The following is a 26,070-nucleotide window of genomic DNA, read 5'->3' as shown; positions in this document are numbered from 1 at the left end:
CATTGTGGGCAGCAGTGCAGTTCCCACCGTGCACTTAATGGTTTTGTCGTGCTTGGTTCTCAGTCCCCTGTTGGCCATCCTAATCCTGGGAGAGACACAGTAAAAACATCCAACCCACCGAGGGGGGCCCTGTTTGGATCAGAGAACAGTGCACTGGGAATTTGTTGAGATATTCCGGCTGCCCCCCGAGGCCAAAAACATGGCTTCGGTATTCCAGAGGCTCTGGATGGCTTTAGCTTTTTGCAAAAGGTTATTTCAGCATAGTCATGTCGAGAGAGGGCCCCTTTTGTGTTGCTGAGTAAAATCGGCAAAAGATTACTTTCAAGCCAAACCTGTTATAAAGTCTGTACAGCTCTTTTACAAAGTTTTCGCTGTGCCGTCTCTGTATTCCCAAGGTCCTGATTGATGCTGCGGAGACTCTGTACTGTAGAAGAATAGCAGGCATTGAGGTAGAGGAAGACAGCTTTGAAGTCCTGATAATATTAGGCCTGGGTTCAAAGACCTTTGTATAGGCACTGCCTTGTCTTTGGAGTGAATGAATTCACATTCATTCAGAAAGGCTGAGGTGCTCGAATTTTCCCCTAAGAGCCGTTGATGGATGGCTGACTTTCATAAATCCATTTGAAACAGGATTACACCTGTGAACCACAATCTAAACCTTAAACATTCAGAAAAGCACAATATATATATATATATATATATATATTCAAATCACAATAAAATATGTATTTCGTACACTTTTGGCTTTGCTGTGTGTATGTCTGTGTTTCTCAGGCATACATTATATGTTAGGATGCATGACATTATAATTCTGGTCAATACAGATAAGGTGATATTTTCATGTTATGGCTGATAACCGATAAATGGGCAATATTAAAATTACATACTAGTTTATCTGAATAATTAAAAAATAAAATGCTAAAAACTAACATCAATCATTATTAATGTTACAAGTGAATTTTTAGGCATCACAACATTAATTCATTTTAAAACTGTTATTAAATTATTACAGTTTTTAAAAGTGAAATTTAGGTGTTAGGCAAAGATAATCTACATGTAAAATTAAGTGCAGAAATAATGAGCCGGCATTTTTGTTTGTTTGTTTTTTTAATATTTCAGAAAACTGATATGTTACCTATATTACATATTCGTAATTATATAATGGTTCAGTCATGCATTTTTGCAATGTAATTTTGCTATTGTAAAACTAAAGCCAGTGAGGCTGTTCATACAGAACCCATTTTTGCATTCCACTGTGATGCTTTTCCATTGTTTTTCTATGTAAACATGCTCTATATGGACATTTGACTGTTGAATTTGTGTCTTTTGCAGCATCCCTCACGTGACAGCTAAGTTAACACAGTGTTCAAGTTCAAATAAGTTTTCAAAAGCGTGTGTCTGGACCATAGACTGTAAAAAAAACATGGACGTAGTGTAGACTTGTGCCGGTATTCGGTAATGCGATATATCACGGTAATGAATATGCACGATATTGTTATCGTGGGCACTTCTAAATACCGTGAATAATTAAATATTACAAATTATTCAGAATTTTGAATGCATTTTAAGAAAACTAAATTTCAATATCGTGATAATACCGCATACCGTGATAAAAGCATTAGCAATTAATCGCAACATGAAAATTTGATACTGGCATATCCCTAACGTAGTGTCCGTGACGTCACCCGTAGGTTTCTGAAGAGCATTTTTGAAGCTCAAAGTGTGCGGAGACGGCCGTCGCCATCTTGGCAGCGCGTCACCATGCGCCACTCCCGGATAATCGAAAATGGGCTAAAAGGTGGAACGTGGGTGGAGCTGATTGCTGAAATTACACCTGCCTTGCGCGATGGTGGTGACATCAGCGGCAATCCACCTGTCACTCAAGTGGCCACGCCCTTAATTATGCAGAACTTTAAGGCTTAATATAATTTAAACGGATGAGTTATAAAAAAATTCACCCCCCTCACAGTTGTCATAAAGGGCAAAATTTGCTATATAGATCAAAACCACTTTTTGTACCAGGCTGTAAACACATTTTTTTCTGCTGTAAAGTTGGGCATTTTAACATGGTAAGTCTATGGGACTGGCTCCCTTTTGGAGCCAGTCTCTAGTGGGCAGTCGATGAATTGCAGTTTAAGTCACTTCCGTGTTGGTTTCAAGAGAGAGACCGGAAGGTTGCCGCTTGGTCTGGACCTTGTTTTTCCATTCCACTACCCTCCATCTCAAGCTCTCGAACGCATTCAGTGTCAAACACTGTTTTGTGTAATAGTTTTGCCGTTAAAATGCTTTCTCCTATGCCAGCTTTTTATGCAGCTATTAACAAGCTGTTTGTAGGCTGATTTCGACAAAAAAAGAAAAGACTGACACTTTCTCCATTTGTATGAGCAACAAGTCCGACACAGTAACATTACTAGTTACTGTTTGTTAAGAGAAGTTGAAAACGTAATTATAATGCAGTGGTTTCATTACAGTCCAGTTACCGCGATTTATACTGACATTTTATCCAGTACTAGGCTAATGCCATTGGAAGTGGCTTTATGACTATGAAGTGTAAATCATATACTGAGTGCAGTATATACAGTACTAATTCCCCCTGTGCTTGCTTTCCACTCTACAGGTGTCCTGAGCCGTTTGCCGGCACAGCGTGCCAGTTCCGCAACCCTTGCTTCCAGTCCCCGTGCAGAAATGGCGGCGTGTGCCGTTTGATTACTTCTGTCAACAAGGTGGACTTTGTGTGCAACTGCAGCCTGGGCTACTCGGATCGACTGTGTCTCACTCCCACCAATAATGTGTGCCTTAGCTCCCCATGCCGAAACGGAGGCACGTGTGAACTCACCAGCATCCACACTTACAAGTGTAAATGTCCACCAGGCTGGTCAGGTAAGACCACAGTCCAGTTAGAAACGATGTATATGAGGAGAATGAACTAACATCTCAAATCCAGACAGTGGTGAGCATATTCTGACCTTAAAACACTCTTTATCACTAGGTAAGAACTGCCATCAAGCTGATCCTTGTGCCTCAAATCCTTGTGCCAATGGCGGTAAGTGTAGTCCCTTTGATTCCGACTACATCTGCCACTGCACGCCCTTCTTCTCAGGCCAAACCTGCAAACAAGACGTCAACGAGTGTGCCCAGAGTCCCTCTCCTTGCAAGAATGGTGGCGTGTGTGAGAATGAGGTGGGCACGTATCGCTGCAACTGCCCTGCAGAGTACACTGGGAGACATTGCGAGACCCTCTATCAGCCCTGTAACCCTTCACCATGCTACCACGGAGGCACTTGCGTCCAGAAGGGAGAGACGAGCTATGAGTGCTCCTGCTTGCCAGGTAGGCATCCTTAGCCTGTTAACCTGCACTTTGGCGTCCTGAAGCTTTCTTTCTTTACATTAGTTTAAATTACTGTTAGTTATAAAGTAAAACCATTTCCATTATCAACAAACACCATTACCATTACCATTAGTTACACTGAACTCCTCATGCTGCACCCAAACTAGCAAAGCAAAGGAACTAGTAATGTAAGGAACTAGTAAAAGTTTCTTTCTGACTAACAAAATAATGTCTACTGAGTGGAAGTAATAATGGAATTAAGTCTTGTATAAAACCATGTATTTAATAAAATGATTTCTTTGTTTTGATGCTTATTATGGCAATATAGCTAAAAAATATATATTAAAATTGCTCAGTCTTTTGATGATATTGATTTTCTCAATGTTTCACAGCTGTTTTTTTTGTTTGTTTTTGTGTTGTGATAGTTGCTCATGAGTCCCTTGTTTGTCCTGAACAGTTAAAATGCCCGCTGTTCCTCAAAAAAATCCTTCAAGTCCCACAAATTCTTTGGTTTTCCAGCATCTTTTGCATATTTGAACCCTTTCCAACAATGACTGTATGATTTTGAGATTCATCGATTGAAATTGACAGTTTGAACTGATTCATGGAAATGAATAAAACCTACCAGATCTAATACAGTTTGGATCGAGACAAAAAGCATGAAATCAAGCTAATGAAAAACATTCAAATCAACACAATATTCGTAATGTTGCCATACTTTAGCCAGCTTAATCACCATGAATATTTGGATATTTGATATATTGCCTAGGTTTGAAGCTTAAGTGATTATGTTCTTTGCTGACTTGTTCTAACATATGTGACCCTGGACCACAAAACCAGTCTTACTTAATGTCCTAATGATTTTTGGCATAAAAGAAAAATCAATGATTTTGACCCATACAATGTATTGTTGGCTATTGCTACAAATATACCCCAGCGACTTAAGACTGGTTTTGTGGTCCAGGGTCACGTATACCCTTTCCTGGCTTAAGAGCTGTTTACCATGCTTACAATTCAAAGACTTGTCTTAAATACCCCTCATGATTATGGGGTACACAGCTTGAATCTTGAATCTTTTTAATCATGATGAGGGCTTTAACTGACATCAGTTACGTAACAATGAGTTCATTAAATGACGGATCAATGGCAGCCTCTTAACTTTGATCATTCAGAGGAAATCCACTCAGCTTATTTTGACTCACAAGTGTCCTGTTGACGACATCTGTTCCAGCGGTAAGACAAATGATAATCGGCCTTCTATCCGGGTCAACACTGAAGGTAGAGATTTCAGATGAGCTCAGTGAGTTTGCAATAACAATGCAGTGTCAGTGTTTCCCACAACTTTGGAACATGGGATAGGCTACCTCTCCCAGCATGTCCTTCTCTCAGCCTAATTCAAACCCGGCCTAGTCATAGTATCTGCACTCCCTCTGCCGCTCTGTCTGCATGTGTGTGTGTGAACAGGCCGGCAGGAAAATATCTGCGCTTATCATGAGGAAATGTCTGAACGACAACATTCTTATGCTGGTGTCCCTGGGTTAGAGTCAGTGTCTGTGAGAATGAGAATGCCTGTGTGTGTGTGTGTGTGTGTTCGCTTCCCATTACTACTTTGGACCCATTAAAAAGGGGATCTCATATCATGTCAGACAACATATAACCTAAACCTCAGCGTTGAGGAAACATCACTGAAACTACTTCTTCTTTTATTCCATGCATTCATGGGTTTTGAAGGAAGAATTCATTTTATATGATGTGATCAGTTATGAAATTTACCATAACTACACTTTTTGGAGTTAAATTGTAGGAAATTGTGGTTAGAGTCAGTTGAGTCGTTGTCGTTGGTGCCTCTAACAGAATCCTGGTACTGCTAGTCTTCTCAGAAAAGGAAGACTGTTGACCGCAACAACAGTAACGACTGTTTTCGAATGTTTCACATCATTTTATCCCTCTATTTGTACTGAGAAACAATCAAATTTGCATGTTTGTATTAAAGGATCTGTGCAGTGCAATCTGATATAAATATTTAGTTCTTTGTAAGGAAACATGAATTCTGTCAGCAAACAGTTGCTCAAATATTTATCCTTGTCTAGAATGTTTGACATTATGGGGGTATGTATTAAGTGCTGATTTTTATTTATTTATTTTTTATCAAAAGATACAGGCTATGTTCACTATTTTTTGGAATGATAGCATGAACAGCAAAAATCACTTTGTGGAAATAAATTGGACAGGTACACTAACATTCAAAGTTTGGGTTCAGTAAGATTTTCAAATATGTTTTTGAAAGAAGTCTCTTATACTCAGCAAGGCTGTATTTATTTGATCAAAAATACGGCAAAAAATTATTGTGAAATATTACAATTTAAAATAACTGTTTTCTATTTCAATATATTTAAAAATGTGATGGCAAAGCTGAATTTTCAGCATCATTACTCCAGTCTTCAGTGTCATGTGATCCTTCAGAAATCACTCTAATATGCTGATTTGGGGCTTTTCTTATTATTATCAATTTTATCAATGTTGAAAACAACTGTGCTGCTTGATATTTGTGGGAACCGTAAGACATTTCTTTCAGGAATCTTAGATGAATAGAAAGTTCAAAAGAAAAGCATTTATTTGAATTATACATTTTTGTAACAATGTAAAAGCCTTTACTGTCACTTTTGATCAATTTAATGCATACTTGCTGAATGAAAGTATTCATTTCTAAAAAAAATTGTATATAGATCAGTTTTTATGAGTATCACCTTGAACAGGCAGTGTGTGAAATGGGTATGTGAACAATGTTGTCAGTTCTGGCTTTTAAATCTATATGTTTTAAGAAATTTTTTGATGAAACTGCTTATTTCTTTTCAGGATTTAGTGGTCGGAACTGTGAGGAGAACATTGATGACTGTCCAGACCATCGCTGCCTTAATGGAGGGACCTGTGTGGATGGAGTGAACACCTACAATTGCCAATGCAAGCCAGAGTGGACAGGTACCAACTGCCTACTCAAACCCCACACTTCACTTACAGTTACAAAGAAAGACATTTTTGAATCAGTAAGACTAACTAGGCTTCAATTGGTAAAATTTCTTTTTATTGCCATTTCATCTGTGTTTCGAAATGTGGTGAAATTAATGCCTATATATATTAATTCCTCAGGTCAGTTCTGTACCGAAGACGTCAACGAGTGCGATTTGATGCCCAATTCCTGCCAGAATGGTGGTACATGCTTGAATACACAGGGTGGATACAACTGTGTGTGTGTGAACGGCTGGACAGGGGACGACTGCAGCGAGAACATCGATGACTGCGCAGATGCAGCCTGCCACGTAGGAGCCACATGTCATGATCGGGTGGCCTCCTTCCTGTGTGAATGCCCTCATGGGCGCACAGGTGTGCATTTTTCTCTCTCTCATGAATCAAATGCATCATGGTTTGAGGCGCTCATTCTGTTATTTGAGCATTAGGTTTTTTGTGAGTTTTGTTCAAATCCACTGAAAAGAAGCCAAAAGTTGGGGTGGGACATATTAATTTGCTTGTTTTTTAATCTGCTAAAATGTATTTATTATTTAGGAGTACACTTGCACATAGATCATATAAAGTTAGTATCTATGAACTAAGTGGCATAAATCATCTGCTTTGATTTCACAGGGTCTTTCAAATCTGCCATACTGTTTAAAAAGGAGACATTCACCCAGGTTTAATGGCAAAATCCTGCACAAGCTAATTCTCACTGTGTGTCTCTGTGATTTAGGTCTGTTGTGTCACCTGGATGATGCTTGCATTAGTAACCCATGTCAGAAAGGCTCCAACTGTGACACCAATCCAGTCAACGGCAAGGCCATCTGTACCTGTCCTCTGGGTTACGTTGGTCCAGCCTGTGACCAAGATGTTGACGAATGCTCGCTGGGTAAGGAATGGCTGTTTATTGTATCTGTAAACATTATTGGTGGTGCTTGATAAGCACACTTGTGACTTAGCACACTAGTCATGTTTAAAAATGTAGTTATTACAATGGAATATTTTAATTGTAAATGTTTAAAGGGTGTTTTTTTGTTCCCCTCTTTTAGGTGCAAACCCTTGCGAACATGCTGGAAAGTGTATAAACACAAAAGGTTCCTTCCAGTGTAAATGTCTGCAGGGATATGTGGGAGCTCGATGTGAACTGGACATAAACGAGTGCATGTCCAACCCATGCCAGAATGACGCTACCTGTTTGGATCAAATCGGAGGCTTCCATTGCATCTGTATGCAAGGTAACCAAAAGATCTGCTGCATTTGGTTTAGGACACAGCCGGTATCTAAATGCTCTCTATATATTACCCCATGCTGATGTCATTACCTCACATGACCAACCTGTGATCCAATAAATTGCTTCTGTTGGCTGTAAAACTAATGATACAGATGTCTGACTTTATGAAGTTAATATATTCTGTTTATTATACACAAAAGAAGCACTAGTAACATTGTTAAGACGTGCTGAATTTTCTCGCGAAGTCTGGAGCTTATTCCCCTATGTTAATTGGCAGGGTACGAGGGAGTCTTCTGTCAGATCAATACTGATGAGTGTGTTTTCAGCATGCGGCGCAGGGATCCTTTTCAGTAGTGTACACACTGAATCCATAGCAACCACAATGGGTGCTTTTTGAAATGTGGCATTTTAGAGGCTCGGAAGAAATTCCTATTCTGAAGATGCATGGGACAGATCTTGATTACCAATGCTGAGGGGGTCTTAGGGAATGGCATAAGCAAGTTAAGAATTTGTTATCAGGATTATCATTATAATAATACAAGATGTGTAATTACTTTTTTAAGTGATCAGACGTAATGATTCTAACCTGGCGGATAATAAAAAGGCCAGATAAATCCAACAGATTTACACTAAAGCCATATCTACAGACCAGAATAGCAGAGTGACTTCAGGTAGGCTACGAAAACCACCCTAAAACAAAGTAGCAACCACCTAGCAACCACCAACTGTAGCAACACTCTAACAACATCTTAAGAACTGCATAGCAACATTTTTCTTCAAAAAATCTAGCTGTTTTATTGTTGCTTTAACTGTGATGAATATCCCATAAGTCTCCACACTGATAGATTTGTAGCCCTTAATGTGTTCAAACTGTATATTTAAAAAGCAGACATTTATAGCGAGGGATTAAAATAACTGAGGGAGAAAGCACACATGTTGGGGGTTCCTGAGCGATGGGATTGCTGAATAGCATGAGGTCAGGGGTTGCGTGGGGCTCTTTTGGTGAGACAGACTCAGAGAGGGGGGCAAAGACTGGATTGGAGAATGCACATTGTGATGGAAAACTTCTACGGGACAAAGGAGGCAACCGCCATGGCTTGGCGTGCCACTGAATAGACAGTTCCTCTTTGTCTGGTGCCCTTGGTCAGGAGGACTTGGAAGGTTTTTACCGCCAATTTACACTCTTCTCCCCCTCTCACTGAGATGGTTTGTTAAAAAACGGCTTGAAAACTTTAGAGAGAGGGGTTAAGCTTGCAGCCAAGTATTAATGAATGCTGGCCATATTGTACAGACGAGTGTGGAGGAATCTTTGAGGAAACTTCTACGGGACAAAGGAGGCAACCGCCATGGCTTGGCGTGCCACTGAATAGACAGTTCCTCTTTGTCTGGTGCCCTTGGTCAGGAGGACTTGGAAGGTTTTTACCGCCAATTTACACTCTTCTCCCCCTCTCACTGTGATGGTTTGTTAAAAAATGGCTTGAAAACTTTAGAGAGAGGGGTTAAGCTTGCAGCCAAGTATTAATGAACGCTGGCCATATTGTACAGACGAGTGTGGAGGAATGAAGCGGGTGCAAACCAGAGGAATCTTTGTATTGACCACCTCCCCTTTCCTCTCGTCTCCCTCTCAGGATTCTCGGGTAGCCAGTGCCAGTTCGACATCGACGAGTGCGCTAGCACCCCCTGTAAAAATGGGGCCAAGTGTATTGATGGGCCCAACATGTACACCTGTCAGTGCTCTGAAGGTATGAAAACGCTGTCTACTTGATTCAGCTTTTAAAAGTGATAAAAATAAATAAATACATAAAACATTATATTGCCATTGTGAATAAACATTTTTGCAGCTCTAAAATATTTATTTGGCTATAAATTTCTTTCTGAGTCATGGAAAAAACATGGAAATTCCCAGGCCTCAATGTGAGGAAACGCTGTGCCATAATAAATATAATAAATTCATCTGTTTTCCTTTATAGGATACACAGGGCAGCACTGTGAAACAGATGTAGATGAGTGTCTATCCAACCCATGTCATTATGGCACCTGTAAAGATGGCCTGGCATCATTCACCTGTTTATGTCGTGCGGGTTTTATGGGCCGTCTGTGTGAGATCAACATTAATGAGTGTCTCAGTCAGCCATGCCAAAATGGAGGCACCTGCCAAGACCGTGAGAATGCCTACTTATGCATCTGCCCTAAAGGAACCGCAGGTGCCACTTTTACAGTTATGGCCAGAAATGTAAATTCCTGCTTGTCAAAAGCTCTTCAGGTAATTTTTTACTTTACTTCCATGTTGTGTTAACAGGTGCTAACTGTGAGGTTAACCTAGACGACTGTCAAAGCAATCCCTGCGATTTTGGAAGATGCATTGACAAGATAAATGGCTACGAGTGTGCCTGTGAACCAGGATACACAGGTGAGTGGTCTTAGATCTTGTGCCTCTACGTCGATAAATGGCAACTGCGCTGAAATATAAAATAGTCTCATTCATTTGAAATGAGAGTTTAATTGAATAGTTCACCCAGCAAAGCAAATTTGGTCATCATTTCCTCACCCTCTTGTCATTCCAAAACCGTATGCTATTCATTTTTCAAGATCTTCACAAGAAAAAATCTTTACAAATATATTTTCCATACAACAACAGTTAATGGTGGCCATGGGATGTCAAGCTTCAGAAAGGTCTATAAAATATAAAAGGACTATAAAAAGTCGACAAGTGTGAAAAACAGACTGAAATTTATATCATTATTCACTGATAATCTTCACTTCCACTGCAGCTGTAAATGTTTTTTTTTGTTTGCTTGTGTGTGTGTGTGTGTGTTCTGTGTATGTGGGTTTTTTGGCATAAATAGCCAACGATTACAAATCACAGTAGATATTTTACTTTTTAAAGAGATATGTGTGTAAAACTGCTAATTCTGATGTTTATGTATTTCCTACTAATAGAGAAAAAAACTAATGAGATTAAAAAAATCTCAATATTTTCTTACAGACAGCAATGAGATTATAAAGGTGATTTTATGCAATATACATGAATTGTGCCTATTTTTTTTTTTTATCAGTTAAGCACAAACCCCACCCCACAGCCATTTTTATTTTGATCAACTCAGTCACCTGCCAAGAAAAGCCCAGACTTTATGGATTCAGGTTAGAGTTCAGAAATATCACATTTGGATCCGATCGGGACAAACAGTAATGCTGTCTATCAGGATGTGCTACCAACATTACACTGAGGTTAAGGTTAGGGTTAAGAATTTGTATTAATTTCAGGGTTGTGTAAACAATAAACACAGTGACTGACCAGACCAGGTTTGCGCTTAACTGGTTTAGTCACTAAAATAGGTGTCCTGAGAACACCTGTTTTTCAGACAATCCTCTGATGTGTCTTGGGAGGGCATGGTTTGGAGAGTGGATGTGGGGTCTAGCATGAAGTCTTGCATAGGTTAGCAAATGAAAAGAGCAAATGGACAGGTTTGCTAAATTATTTGTTCCCAATTCTTCTACGTGTCTCCTCTAGAATGTTTAGAAGAGATTTAAACAATGTCTCAAACTGTGCTCTGATTTGCCAAGATACCAAAGACATTTCAATAAGAATTCAAAATTTTTTTTTTTCCAAGACTATACTAACCACATTCATTGCATAACTCTCACTGCATATCAAAGTTGATACTTAAATGAAACATACTCCACTAAGTCATTTAAGCTTTGGAAAAGCCACTGCGTATGTGGTTTTATTAAGGCAGTCTAGGTGGTATACTGAGCTCAGGTCTTTATCAATGTAGAAGAGATGGGGAGTCAACAAAGAATTCAGCAGGTGAGACAGGCAACAAAGCAGGGTGGGGAGAGACAGCTGGCCAGCGAGCACACATTCGGCCTGGGCCGTGGTGTTGACTTACAGTCTCACCCAATCCCCTGCCTGCCAAGCAGACACACAAGCCGGCCCACTCCCTCATTCAGCCAGAGATCTCCAGGACATCTGGGAGTTTGAAAGGAGAAAAGATTTGCAAAAGATTTGTGAAAGTCGATCTTTTAAAAGGGGGAAGTTTGCCGGTGCTTTAAAGACAAGTGACAAATGAAACCTCTGCCTTTATGCTGGCATTGCGTTCGGTGAATAGTGGTGCTGGCTGTAGTGGAGTCTAAAAGCTAGGATTTCAAGAAAAACAAGGAATGGCTAAATGAATGCCGTCGATTCAGGAGTTAGTTTGACTACCACACAACATGTGACACTCTAACTATTTTCATAATTCTGTCTTGTTTTTTTTTTTGTAGGGAAAATGTGTAACATCAACATTGATGAATGTGCCATCAACCCCTGTCACAATGGTGGAACCTGCGTTGATGGAGTCAATGGCTTTACATGTCTGTGCAGAGAGGGGTATCATGACACCACCTGCCAATCACAGCTCAACGAATGCCTTAGCAACCCCTGTATTCATGGACACTGTGAAGACAAAGTCAATGGGTGTGTATTATTTACATACATACACTGCCATTTGAAAGTTTGGGGACAGTAAAATTTTTTAAAGAAATTAAGTTTACAGTTTAAAGTTGGTTTTTGGCATCATCATCAAGATGGCCTATTGGGTCCAACCCCACTGAAAACAAACAAACAAACTAGGGGTGCTCCGATTGATCAGCTCCCGATTTGACGACGCGCCTGCCGTGAGAGGTTTGGCATGACATGCAGCGGCAGCGTCTCAATCTCTGTCCGGTGCAGGTAAAATAATTATAATGCTGAAAGTGATGTACAATTCATATTTCTTTATTAAATAACTTACAAAGTCATTTGAAAACTTTCTGTGGGATGTAATTTCACAAACTGTGAGTGAATCACCGCACGCTCTCTCTCTTTCCCTCTCAAAATGCGCAAATGGCTTCAAATCACCACTTCGTGTCTGCACTATATGCAATGCACACTCAAAGCGCACTCACATACAGCTCACGAAATCAGGCTTGCACTGTGTGTAAGCTATTGTGCCCCATTGTAAAAACAAAAATGTACTGCATGATCAAACATTAAGGTGAGATAATTATATATTTTTGCGAAATGTCTAAAAAAAATGCCCCCTCCACCCATCAAATAATAAAAAAAAAAACCCCACAAGAGTCACCTAAGAGGGGAATTCCCCCCATTTTCAAAAATGAAATTCAGGCCCTGAATGAATGTCTGTAAAAATCCTGATTGGAGCATATAACAGCTGAACAAGACCTTATACCAGCTAAAACCAGCAAACCAGCTCAAGTCAGGTTAAGATCTGATGTTTTGTTCAACTGGCCATCAGCTGGTCTAGATCACCTTATGACCAGCTAGGACCAGCCAGAAACCACGTAAAACCACTTTAAGATGGTTGTAATTGGATCTTCCAGCAGTGAAAAATAAATGTAAAATGCAGATCTTGTTTCTTACAGATATAACTGTATTTGTGACTCCGGCTGGAGTGGTGTCAACTGTGACATCAATAACAATGAGTGTGAGTCCAATCCCTGTATGAATGGAGGCACCTGTAAGGACATGACCAGCGGCTACGTCTGCACATGCCGCGCTGGCTTCAGCGGTTCGTATCATTCATTCTGCTAATGAACTGTAACTATGCGCTATGCTTTTCGACCACCACTCAAAATACACCATGTGATCCTGACGTTTGATTATAGGTCCCAACTGCCAAACAAATATCAATGAATGTGCCTCCAACCCTTGCTTGAATCAAGGAACCTGTATTGATGACATGGCTGGATACAAATGCAACTGTTTGCTGCCTTACACTGGTATGAATTTAGCTTTATTCATGACATTGATTGTGATATTTTTCACTAGCATGTAGTTCACTAGACTGTATAGGTGTTTAAACCAATTTGAGAGTTTAGGAGTTGATGAATTAAAGAAAGTTAATAATCAATTAAATCATAAAAAAGTAAAAGAAACAAATACATATATACATAATTGCTCAAAAGAATATTGAACATTTTATTATTTTACCCTTAATCAACATCAGAAAACTGTGAACAAGCAAACGTGTTGTTAAATTATTGAAATATTAACTCAAAATCTCAGGGGGGATTTCAAGTACATATTTTACTTCAAAGGGATTGGAGTGACAGAAATGCCTGATGTAAACTATTTTAAGTACTGGTTATATATGTAAGATATTTTTGAGACCACGATGACATTATGACAATTAGCTTTCTTTCCTGTGTTGATGTATTTCCCATTGAAACAGGAAGTTGTGGTGGGCTATTTCTTTTACATAGCCAATACCCTTTAGTTTAAGACACAAACATGAACAATGTTTCGCTAATTACAGGAAGGATTCTCATTCTAGGATCATTTTATTTAACAAAATTTCAGATATGCCTGAAAGTGCAAAATGATGTATAAATATTTTTAGTCTTATTTTAGTTTTTTTAATTGAATCTTCTAAAGTAACTTTTGACAAATTGTAGGACCTTAAAGCTTAAAAAAGACATAAAACCTATTTATTTATTAGTTGAATATTTAAAAGCCTGAAAAACAAATCTAAGCTTTTTTACCTTTTTCATGGGGTCTTTAAATAGCTTCAGTGTGGCTGCTACTTTTTGTTAGTTTTACTATTTTTAAACCACTTTAAAGGGGTCATATGATGCGATTTCAATTTTTCCTTTCTCTTTGGAGTGTTACAAGCTCTTGGTGCATAAAGAAGATCTGTAAAGTTGCAAAGACTAAAGTCTCAAATCCAAAGATTCCAGAACACTTCAACCCAAATATCCAGATGTGTGCAGCACATTTTATGGAGGACCGCGTCGCTTCCATTATGAGCGCGCCTGCCGTGCGTCTACATTTGAAATAACGAACTTGAGCGTGCAAAAGACGCTATATGTGAACGGCCCCAAATACACCAAATAATGTTCTTTTTAGCAACATCATATGACCCCTTTAAATTATGAGCAGTTTGTATCTTGTGAAGTTACAATTTCAAAGTCAGGAACAACAGACCCTCCTCCATCAATCTAGCCCCAAATTGTTGACAGTGGCCCCTCAAGAGCCCTGCAAGTATCTCTGTTGACAATACAGGGAAATGTGTTTTCAACAGACGACACATTCTTTCCTCTCAATGTGTTATTTGACAAAACAGATAATGATGTTCTGCTTCTGGAACAGAAATCATATTAATTCCCAGTGACTTTCTTTTTGGAAAAATCCACACAGCGTTATATCAAGAATAACAAAAACTACTCGTCTCAGGGTGGGAACAGTAGCCTGTCATGTTTCCTGTTTGCCCTACTTCCTGTCTCACAGAAACGCAAATGGCCAGACAATGGCAGGAAAACCTGCTGACTTCCTGCAGGGGCCGGCCATCGTGGAAACAGATAGGCCAAATGTGCTTTGCTTTGCTAGGACTGACAGACTAATCTCCAACTGAGAAAAGAGGAATCAGTACAGAACCTGTACTGAAACATAGTGTCACCTTCTAAATTTAGGTCTCCTTAAGTTAGAGGATGAACGTCTCCGAATAACATCTTGAATGCAAAAAACAATGTGGATGTTTTAATGCTTTGTTCCTTTTTGATGTTTTATCTTCCAGGCGAGAACTGTGAAACCCTGTTGGCCCCGTGCAGCCCTAAACCCTGTAAGAATGGAGGCATATGTAAGGAGTCCGAAGACTACGAGAGCTTCTCTTGTGTGTGTCCTGAAGGATGGCAAGGTACAAAATTCACAAAACTAACAAGAAATTCTGTCCTAGCCTCAGTATTATGCACAACTATATTCATACTTCGTGCTCTCCCTCAATTGTAGGCCAAACATGTGAAGTGGACATCAACGAATGTGTCAAAAACCCTTGCCGAAATGATGCCGTCTGTCAAAACTCTATTGGCAGCTACAAATGCAGCTGCAAATCAGGCTACACGGGCCGCAACTGTGAGACAGACATTGACGATTGCAAGCCCAGTGAGTGTCCCATTTCGGCCTTATTTCAATCTAGTTGGTCTGGTTGATGTCTAACCCCATACTTTTCCTTTAGACCCTTGCAGTAATGGTGGCTTCTGTAAAGATGCTGTGAACGCCTTCACTTGCACCTGCCTACCAGGTTTCCGGGGCAGCAAATGTGAGGAGGACATTAATGAATGTGACAGTAACCCATGTAAACATGGTGCGAACTGCACTGATTGTGTGAACAGTTACACCTGTACCTGTCCTCCTGGATTCAGTGGGATTCACTGTGAGAACAACACACCTGACTGTACTGAGAGGTAACAGCTGCACTCTTATTTGTATCAGTTCTCAAGTGTAAATACTGACCTTTGCCAAAAAAAATCACTGTTTTGGCTGCAACCGACAACTGTTACAATCAAGAGGCAATAAGACAAACCCATCTCCACTCTTTTAAAAACACATATCAACAAATCAGTAACAGATATGTACCACAGAACATGAAATGGGAGAAAGAACAGGGAAACTCTACAAGGGAGGAGGAGGGACAACAGTGAAAGACGAGAGAGGACCAGGCCTGGAGTTTATTTTGTGTTTTGGTTTTGTTTGTGCGCGACAGTCGTCCGCGAGGGGCTGTCGCGCTATTTTGTGTTTGTTTATTTTATTAAAGTTTATTTAAATGTCCGTCGGTTCCCGCCTCCTTCTTCCCGTGACTACGAACTTTGCTACAGGAACATAAAAATACCAAATTCATTGGATAGAAACAAATTATTCCTAAATGTACTGTATTCAAAAACTGCAACATGGCAGAACACCTGACCACTGTGACCATTTCTTACTACAGTACACTACTGCTCTGAAGTTTGGAGACAGTTTTCTTTTTTTGTTTTGTAAAGAAATTAATACTTTTTTTCAGCAAGGATGCATTAAATTGACAGGAAAAGGCTTTTTATTAGAAGTGACAGTAAAGACTTTTAAATTATTTAAAAATATTTATATTTCAAATAAATGCTGTTCTTTTGAACTTTATATTTGTCAAAGAATCATGAAAAATGTATCATGGTTTCCACTAAAATATTAAGCATCACAACCGTTTTTCAGCATTGATAATAATGAAAACTGTTTTTTGACACTGAAGACTGGAGTAATGACTACTGAAAATTCTAAAACATTAAATAAATCTTATGGACTTCAAATTTTTGAATGCCAGTGTACATTGTAATGTTATTCTGACATGCAAAGCGAATTTAATATTATGCCTCATAGAACATGGCTATTGATAAAGGCTAGTCTAGCCAGTCCACTGATCTGCCTCATGTAGCACTTCTTCCTCTGTTGTCCATTAGTGCCCCCTCTGGTAAACAAATGACAGTGAAATCAGAGAAGCATCACAACCCATTATACTGTATATTACCTAAGAAACTAAATGATTTTAAATTAATGTATTAATGATTTTTTTTGTTTTTTGTATTATTATATATATTTTTTTCAAACAGCTCTTGTTTTAATGGTGGCACATGTGTGGATGGCATCAACAGCTTCACGTGCCTGTGCCCATCGGGGTTCACTGGAAACTACTGCCAGCATGACATCAACGAGTGCGACTCCAGACCCTGCATGAATGGAGGCACCTGTCAGGACAGCTATGGCACATACAAGTGCACCTGCCCTCAGGGATACCATGGCCTTAACTGCCAGGTAACAAATGTGAAATGGACAAAAACTTAGTATGCATCCATCATACATATATATAGCTTATAGTGTTTCCTTGTTGATTCTGTAGTATAGTTCTAAAAACTGCTGAAAAATTCTAAAATTAAATGAACATTTATTTTACACAATATTCCCTAAAAGATATATACTAAATTTGTTTTGAATATATTTCTATTAATTCCACTTCTTTTAAATAGTTGATGCCAGTAATTTAAAAACTGATTAATTTATATATTGATCTATACCTGATTCACAGCAGCACTTTAGGATCTTAGTAGTCGTGCTTAATCACATCTCATAGATGGACTTTTATTTTAGAAAATGCACAGGAATTTTCAAACAGTGTGTTATATTTCCTAATTGTATCAAGGTTAACTGTTATAATTTTCATAGTTAACTATGATTTTAAGGCATCATAGGCGCACTCCCAATAAATATAGATTGATCTTAATTTCTTTAATTTTAACTGAATTTCTTTATATTACACTTATTATACTAGTAACATTTATAAATAAAATGTACAAATCTATAAAAAGTTTAAATATTATGTATTTTAATTATATTTAATTGTAATAATTAATTCAAATGATATAATTACAATTATAATTATATAGACACATTTCCCTTATTTCCCCACATTTCCCATTTTCTAAAATCAGTCTAATTAAAACAGACATTGTTTACGTTTGCTCTGTATTTTTATGCTTAGAGTATCACATGCTAACATCAAACTCTGTTATAGTCAATAGAATGCATAATATAATTTAGCCTACCCACTTTTTCAGTGGCCTTGGTTCCAGAAGTATTTTTTGCATGTGAATTTTAAAAAAGTCTTCGTAAAACAGTTATAAGCTATAAACCATAAAAATCAATGCCAACAATTTAAAGACAGATTATGATATAATGATCTATGCCTAATTCATGTCAGCAATTTATGTCAAATAAAATAAAATATTTCTTATATATTAAAAATATTTAAATAAAATATTTATTATCACTTAAAGAGATTTGAACTAGATGCACGAGTTTGAAATGTGAACACTGGATGAATTCTTGTCTTGCAGGAGCTGGTGAACTGGTGTAAGCCGTCTCCCTGTAAGAATGGAGGTATCTGCAGACAGAGCGGCACTAGGTACAGCTGCCAGTGTCAGACGGGCTGGACTGGTTTATACTGTGACGTCCCCAGCGTTTCCTGCGAGGTGGCCGCCAAACAGCAAGGTAGGTTTGTTTGTATGTAATGTGACTAAAATATGTTTGCAGATTACCACACATTTCTGCTGGGGCCCCTCAGTGTTTTACAAATCTGCTGTGATGTTTGCTTCTTCCGCTTTTAGGTGTAGAGGTGGCCCGGCTGTGTCGTAACTCTGGCCAGTGTCTGGACGCTGGAAACACACACTATTGTCACTGTCAGGCCGGATACACAGGCAGCTACTGTGAGGAGCAGGTGGATGAATGCATTCCCAATCCTTGCCAGAATGGAGCAACCTGCACCGACTACCTGGGCGGCTATTCCTGTGAAGTAAGTAAAGAAAATCTGGTGGTTAGGGACCGAAGTGACTGTAGAAGAAGATACTTAGGTTAATGCCCGCTAAATCTCCCTTCTTTGTAAAAGAATTGCTTGTTTGGCAAAGAAGGAAGAAACTGCCAAGTAAACAGAAACAGGCTTGTTTTATGTTTGGCATTAATTCGCCTCGCTCTTTCTCTCGTTTCTTGAAGTGCGTGCCAGGTTATCATGGAGTGAACTGCTCTGATGAGATCAATGAGTGTCTGTCTCAGCCCTGCCAGAACGGAGGCACATGCATCGACCTGATCAATACCTACAAATGCTCCTGTCCCCGGGGAACACAAGGTCCGCTATCACTTCCTCCTCTGGTTTGCTCTTTTTGCCCATTCCACGCTTCATTAATTAGGTCTTAACTGTTATCAGCAGGCTTAGACGTTTCTCTCTGATTGATGTAGTCATGCTTAATTACATCTCATAGATGGACTTATTTTATAAATTGGACAGAAACTTTCAAACAGTGTTATATTACCCCGTTGTATTAAAGTTAACTATCCTTTCTCTTTGTCTGTAGCTCTATCATTTTAAGGCATCATATGAACGCTCCTATTGATCTTAAATTATTTAATTTTAATTTTTTCCCCCCATGTAATTAATCAGGAATTATCTCAAATGAATCTAATTAAAACAAATGTTTATGTTTGCTCTGTATTTTTATGTTTAGAGTAGAGTATATTATTGCTAGCTTAGCAACTAACATCCATCTCTATTAGAGTCAGTAGAGTGCTTTTTCAGTGGCCTTGGTTCCGGAAGGATTTTTCCCATAGAGATTTTTTTTTTTTTTTTTAAGTCTTAGTATAAAGAGTTATAAGCCATAAACTAAACAATCCAGCTACAGGATGAATCACAACATTACAAACCTTGATTGAAGCAAATAACTATTTGAAAATCTGAAAAAAAGACAAAGGTGCAAGAATGGCCAACAAGAACTTCAGTCCCATGAAGCACTGTGAATGAAACAAATATAAAAAAAATAAAAATAAAATAATATATATATGTATGTATATATATATATATATATATTATACTGCATGTGTATGAGCATAAAACTGTTGATTTAAACATGTTGACTATGTATATAGAAACAACAATATTTTATGTTTATTTTAAATTATGCATATATAGCCTATACAAATATTTAAGTAGTTTAAAAATCACTAAAGTGCTCTTTTGGCACAATACACTTGTTTTAATTCTCTGATTGGTGGTGATTTCTTTGTAGAATCATGGGTAATGTAGTTTTTCCACCAGGAATTCCGCTATTAAACAATGAGAGAAAAAAATAGTTGAAATAATGCATACTGATGGCTACAACAAAAGCATATATCATTGATTAACAACCTCATAGCTCATAGTAAGGTCAGTTTTTAAAGGTTTATAAAGTCATTGTTAACTATGGAGAAAATGAATGGTAATTTTATTCTAATTTTACAGTAACCCAGCTGTTGCACTCTATTTTATTTAAGTCAAGTTTCTTCATTCCAAATTAGTCAGTTATGACTATTATGCTGCCTTAGAGGACAGCTGTCTACGTAGGCAGTATTCTAGCAAGGCAGTTCACTAGGTTTTGGACAGAGCCTATTTTTACCTCTCTGCAGTAAGGGTAGCTTTTATATGACCTTTCCTCTCCGCTTCTCTCTCAGGTGTGCACTGTGAAATCAACATTGACGACTGCACACCCTTCACCGACCCCATCACCCAAGAACCCAAATGCTTTAACCAGGGCCGCTGTGTGGACCGTGTGGGCGGGTACCACTGCATCTGCCTAGCCGGATATGTGGGGGAACGCTGTGAGGGTGACGTCAATGAATGCTTGTCCAACCCTTGTGACCCCCGTGGCACGCACAGCTGCATCCAGCTCACGAACAACTACCGCTGCGATTGTCGCACAGGATATACAGGTACAACACAGGATGCTGTGGACCATTTTGCTTTGATTTAGAGAGTAACGCTACATTCTGATCATGTTGTCAAATGTGTAATAATTACCTTGTTTGTGTATCCCTACAGGTCAGCGCTGTGACAAAGTGTTTGATGGCTGTAAGGGGAAACCTTGCCGTAATGGAGGCACCTGCGCTGTGGCTAGTAACACTCCTCATGGCTTCATCTGCAAATGTCCACCGGTTAGTTATATTCTCTGATACATTTAGCTATGGTTTTCTGAACCTGCTTTGGATCGTTTTTACTGTTTTGCAATACCTCTTCTGTGTTATTTCATCTCCATCACATAGATTATGAACTAATCAATCAGGTTCTATACACATCATTTACATAAATGCGGTAAATAAATAAATAAATAATATATTATTACTAATATTAATAAATTATTTCGAATTTTAAACAATTATTTCTCCTTAGCTTTTCCATTTTAGTCACAAGGCCACAAATATTCTATATAATTACATATGTCTCTTATATGTCTATATAAATTATTGTATATAATTTTCTAAAATCATTTTCATACTAATGTTAAAACAATACTTTAATTCAGCAAGGATGCACCAAAGTGATGAAAAAAAATCTGTTATTTTGAATTTTCTTTTCAACAAAGAAAGCTGAAAAAATGTATTGTGGTTTGTTAAATATTAAAATATTTAAATATAAAAAATATTAAGCCGCAAAACTGTTTTCAACATTGATAATAATAATAATAAGTGTTTCTTGAGCACCAAATCAGCATATTAGAATGATTTCTGAAGGATCATGTGACACTGAAGCCTGGAGTAATGACTGCTGAAAATTCATCTTTACCATCAAAGGAATAAAATACATTTCAAAATATATTAAAGTAGAAAACAGTTATTTAAAATTGTAAATAATTTTTAACAATAATACTGTTTTACTGTATTTTTGTTCAAATGAATGCATTACCTATAGATTTGCTAAAAATGTCAGTAAACTGCAATGCATACATTTTACCACTTGTGTATGTCTCATTTAGGGTTTTACAGGCTCAACTTGTGAGTATGATGCTCATGCCTGTGGTAGTCTCCATTGTAAAAATGGCGGTACATGCATTTCTGGTCACAAGAGCCCCAAATGCCTGTGTACCCCTGCCTTCACTGGTCCTGAGTGCCAGTATCCCACTGAGGGTCACTGCACAACCAATCCATGCTACAATGGAGGCACGTGCGAGTATATCTCAGAGGCCCCATACTACCACTGCATCTGTCCTACCGGCTTCAATGGCCTCTTCTGCCACATCCTGGACTACAGCTTCCCAGGTGGCCCTGCTCGATATATCACACCTGCTCCAGAAGTGACAGTGAGATGCGAGATAGCAGAGTGTGAATACAAGAAAGGCAATAAGATCTGTGACAGCACATGTAATAATTACGCCTGCGACTGGGATGGAGGGGACTGCTCTCTGAACTTCAATGCCCCGTGGCAGAACTGTTCGGCCGCGCTGCAGTGCTGGCGCTATTTTAATAACGGGAAGTGTGATGAACAGTGTCACAATGCTGGATGCCTCTATGACGGATTTGACTGCCAGAGACTGGAGGGCCAGTGCAAGTGAGTGCTATTTGAGAATTTTTACACAAGTTTCAGGGAAGTTGCACATTTGTAATCATAGCTAAGAGTTTGAAGCTAAAATGACCAAGCTTAAGAGAAATTATCAGGAAGTTTTAATTGGAAATCACAATTTTTAAACTCCCAGACCATTTCTCTTCAGCAGGTCTGAAAAAGTCATGGAACATTTTCTAGTGAAGCTCAGCTCTTAAGTATTATTTTCACTAGAATCTTGTGATGATTTTTTTTTCTGAATTTGTTTTTATTAGATTATATTTAAATTCCAGTCTTACACTTTTTTTTTTTAAGAATTTAACATTTCTATTGTAATTTTGACACAGCTAGAGAATTTCTGAGTGAACATTATTTGACTCAAATCATTATTTTGTAGTAAAATATGTAATTAGCTTTCAGCTTATAATTCAGTATGCAATAGTTTATTCAACATTGTTATTGATGAAATCCGCCTATTAGATAAACTGCTTAAGACAAAAAAAAAAAAAAAAAAAAACATTTTCATAACTTAAAATAAAATAAACATTTACTGAAATAAAGTTAATTTTTTTACAATTTCATTTCAGGCAACCTCTCTTTTTTTAAAATTTGATGTAAAATAAAAATAAAAACAGGCATATTTAACGAAAAAAGAGAATAACAAAAACAACCAACAAAATTACTGAAACTTTCAAATGAAAATGGAAAATAGAAAAATTAATGTTAATTGTATAATATTAATAACATCATAATTGTATAATATTAATAACAACTGTAACAGTATCTCAATTATACACTGGTCCTAAACTGGTCTAATTAGAGAATGAAAAGTAAGATTATCCGATTATCTTTTAGCTAACTGCACATAATGGACACATAATGGATGTGTTTATGCAACTGGTCCTTAATTCACTGTGGGGTAGTTTCAGAAGATGGTACCTTGGCCAAGATGGTTAACAAACTCTAACCATCTTAACCCAGATGGTCTAACAGGTCAAAACCTGGCCCACAAGCTTGTAGTCCACCATCTTAAGCCATCTAAAAACCTTAAAACTAGTAAAACTAGAATCAGAAGCTTTTTAGCTCCGTTAATCCAGATTGAATGCTATTTCTAAACTCTGCTTTCCTCTCTCATAGTCCACTCTACGACCAGTATTGCAAAGACCACTATGCAGATGGCCACTGTGACCAGGGCTGCAATAATGCAGAGTGTGAATGGGACGGCCTGGACTGTGCCAGCAACATACCCGAGAAGTTAGCTGCTGGACTCCTGGTTTTGGTGGTCCACATTTTGCCTGAACAGCTCCGAAACAACTCCTTTGGATTTCTGCGGGAGCTCAGCCGAGTGCTCCACACCAACGTCGTTTTCCGGCGCGACAACAAGGGAGAGGAAATGATCTACCCATATTACGGCAACGAGCAGGAGCTGAGAAAGCACAACATCAAACGATCACTAGATGGCTGGAGCGATGCTTCTAGCAACGTCTTGAGCTCCGTAAAAAGCATTATTTACAATATAGCGGTGGAAGGAGGGAGAAAACGCAGAGAACTGGACGAGATGCAGATCAAAGGGTATGTATGTGAAAGTTGAGCCTGTGTATGCTTTAATAATATGTTTGAATAAAAATCATGCTTTTGATTTCCATCAGCTCGGTGGTATATTTGGAGATTGACAACCGCCAATGCTACCAACAAACCTCTGAGTGCTTCCAGAGTGCAAACGATGTGGCGGCTTTCCTCGGAGCCCTGGCTTCCAGCGGCAGTCTGAATATGCCTTACGTAATCGAGGCCGTCACAAGTGAGTGTTTGGCACGAGCATTGTCGTGTGCCTCACATTCTCCCATAATGCCCTTAATCAAGACTAGGCCTCCCATCTTACTCAATGTATTCAGCACCCCCCCACCCCAACCTTTAACCCCACCACCTCCTACTACGGATTACAGGGATCACTTTGAAGTTTGTGCGTTTCTTCCTTATAACAATGAAGCAAATGTTCTTTGTGCATTAGACAGAGTAAACAATCAATGCAGCAGTCTGAGGGCAGATCCACTGGCTCCAGGCACCAAAAATAGTTAATTGATGCAAATCATGTCAACTCACTTGGCCCCAACAAGACACTCTCACATACATGCATATAGCCCATTCATGGTTTGAATCTAAAATGATGGGGGCTTCTGCAACCTTAACCTTGTTGAATGTACCAGGACTTAATGCATCTCCAAGGGTTTAGGTGAGCAGAGTTTATCATTTCAAAATCGTTAGTGGAGAGAGCATGAAAAAAGAGAGGAGAAAAATTGATCGGGAGTGTGCTAGAAGTTGGGAGTCTTTGATATCTCGAAAATCCTAATAAATCCTTCGTCTTTACAGCTTAAAGTGTGCGCAGTAATTTGAAGTTCATTAATCCCTCCCTTTTTTTCCCCTTAAAGAAGAACTGGTAAAGTTGTCTCCTGGTACCCTGGGCTGAGAAAGGGGAGAGGAGGTGTTCTTTCTTTTCTCTTTTTTCTGTCCTCCTCCTTTTCTTATTTGCCAGCTCCTTCTTTTTGATGAGGAGCGGTTAGCAATTCTGATTACTACGAATGCGAACGCGAACTCGCTTTAGTTTGTCCGCCCATCTCAAGCAATTTGTGCCTCATTGTTGCATGAGGAACATATTCTTGTCCTTTCTGTGGGTTTGACATGTCAACTGTGCTTCCTGTGGCAGGTAAGATTGATGGACCGCCAGCCATAGAGCTCTATCCAGTCTACGTGGTTCTGGCAGGACTGGCACTGCTGGCCTTTGTCGCCGTGGGAATGGTCGCCTCCCGTAAACGCCGCCGCGAACACGGTCAACTCTGGTTTCCGGAGGGTTTCAAGACCAGCGAGCCCAGCAAGAAGAAGAGGAGGGAGCCGGTCGGCGAAGACTCTGTTGGTCTGAGGTCAGTCACGTTATCTTTGGGTGTCGGGTTTGAAGGGACAAACTATGATGGAGGAAAACGTTTTAATTTGAAGTAATTATCATCTGTTGTTTTTAATTTAATTAACTGAGTTTTAGGAAGTAGGTGGAGGTTGATAATCAATGATGGCTTTTGGTGTTGGAGAACAGTCTTTAAAGTAGTTTAGCTGGGTGCTAAAAAAGTTCTTTTGGCATGTCTAATGGGTTATTTTTTTGAAAACAGGCCACTTAAGAACTGTTCAGACACTTCATTAATGGATGACAACCAGAATGAATGGGCAGAAGAAGAACCATCAGACACGAAACGCTTCAGGGTGAGCAGAGCAACTCACTGACATTTCCCACTGACAAGATAAAAGAAAAAACAGACATCATCACTATCATAAAATTCACATAGAAGCGTCTTACAATTAGTATTCTTGCATTAAGTAATCAAATTAATTAAAATGTGTGTTTTCAATTTGTTAATGTCTCATTCTCAATTTTTAGTCAGAAGAGCAGGCGATGCTTGATTTAGACGATCAGCCAGATCACCGGCAGTGGACGCAGCAGCACTTGGACGCAGCTGATCTACGCATCCCATCCATCGCTCCCACACCCCCTCAGGGCGAGATAGAGAACGACTGCATGGATGTCAATGCCCGAGGACCAGGTTAGGCATTGTTGTATTCATTTTTTGTGGTAGTGGTTTTGTTATTGGCTATTGATGACTTTTAAATTACAATATAATATACAAATTTTATATATTTAAATGTAAATTATAATAGAACGTTATTCATAAAAATGTAAATTTCATTTTTTAATTATATAATTTAATTATAATTTATATTAAAATATACAATAATGCATTTTATTCATTTAAATTTAGAACTTTATTATATTTGCTTTAAAT

At 38.6% G+C, this 26,070-nt stretch overlaps 1 protein-coding gene across 1 annotated transcript in view; it reads left to right on the top strand.

The window, feature by feature from the left end:
- The window catches only part of LOC107745520 (neurogenic locus notch homolog protein 1-like), a 48,620-nt gene that overhangs the window by 16,508 nt on the left and 6,042 nt on the right, over window positions 1-26,070 (top strand). Inside the window, exons 2-29 of the mRNA XM_016559420.1 lie at window positions 2,618-2,880; window positions 2,990-3,328; window positions 6,185-6,307; window positions 6,476-6,709; window positions 7,071-7,226; window positions 7,387-7,572; window positions 7,846-7,893; window positions 9,134-9,310; window positions 9,539-9,772; window positions 9,868-9,978; window positions 11,832-12,024; window positions 12,972-13,117; window positions 13,215-13,328; window positions 15,122-15,241; window positions 15,334-15,486; window positions 15,560-15,788; window positions 16,965-17,166; window positions 18,246-18,399; window positions 18,516-18,700; window positions 18,898-19,030; window positions 20,386-20,643; window positions 20,753-20,865; window positions 21,684-22,255; window positions 23,384-23,818; window positions 23,896-24,044; window positions 24,948-25,161; window positions 25,402-25,492; window positions 25,668-25,830. Coding sequence (XP_016414906.1) covers window positions 2,618-2,880; window positions 2,990-3,328; window positions 6,185-6,307; window positions 6,476-6,709; window positions 7,071-7,226; window positions 7,387-7,572; window positions 7,846-7,893; window positions 9,134-9,310; window positions 9,539-9,772; window positions 9,868-9,978; window positions 11,832-12,024; window positions 12,972-13,117; window positions 13,215-13,328; window positions 15,122-15,241; window positions 15,334-15,486; window positions 15,560-15,788; window positions 16,965-17,166; window positions 18,246-18,399; window positions 18,516-18,700; window positions 18,898-19,030; window positions 20,386-20,643; window positions 20,753-20,865; window positions 21,684-22,255; window positions 23,384-23,818; window positions 23,896-24,044; window positions 24,948-25,161; window positions 25,402-25,492; window positions 25,668-25,830 — 5,495 coding nt within the window. The remainder of the gene's footprint in view (window positions 1-2,617; window positions 2,881-2,989; window positions 3,329-6,184; window positions 6,308-6,475; window positions 6,710-7,070; window positions 7,227-7,386; window positions 7,573-7,845; window positions 7,894-9,133; window positions 9,311-9,538; window positions 9,773-9,867; window positions 9,979-11,831; window positions 12,025-12,971; window positions 13,118-13,214; window positions 13,329-15,121; window positions 15,242-15,333; window positions 15,487-15,559; window positions 15,789-16,964; window positions 17,167-18,245; window positions 18,400-18,515; window positions 18,701-18,897; window positions 19,031-20,385; window positions 20,644-20,752; window positions 20,866-21,683; window positions 22,256-23,383; window positions 23,819-23,895; window positions 24,045-24,947; window positions 25,162-25,401; window positions 25,493-25,667; window positions 25,831-26,070) is intronic.

The sequence above is a fragment of the Sinocyclocheilus rhinocerous genome, unplaced genomic scaffold (assembly GCF_001515625.1).
Source record: "Sinocyclocheilus rhinocerous isolate Xijiao unplaced genomic scaffold, SAMN03320098_v1.1 scaffold4207, whole genome shotgun sequence".
In the NCBI taxonomy this organism is placed as follows: domain Eukaryota; kingdom Metazoa; phylum Chordata; class Actinopteri; order Cypriniformes; family Cyprinidae; genus Sinocyclocheilus; species Sinocyclocheilus rhinocerous.
This window is presented reverse-complemented; position numbering and strand designations above follow the sequence as displayed.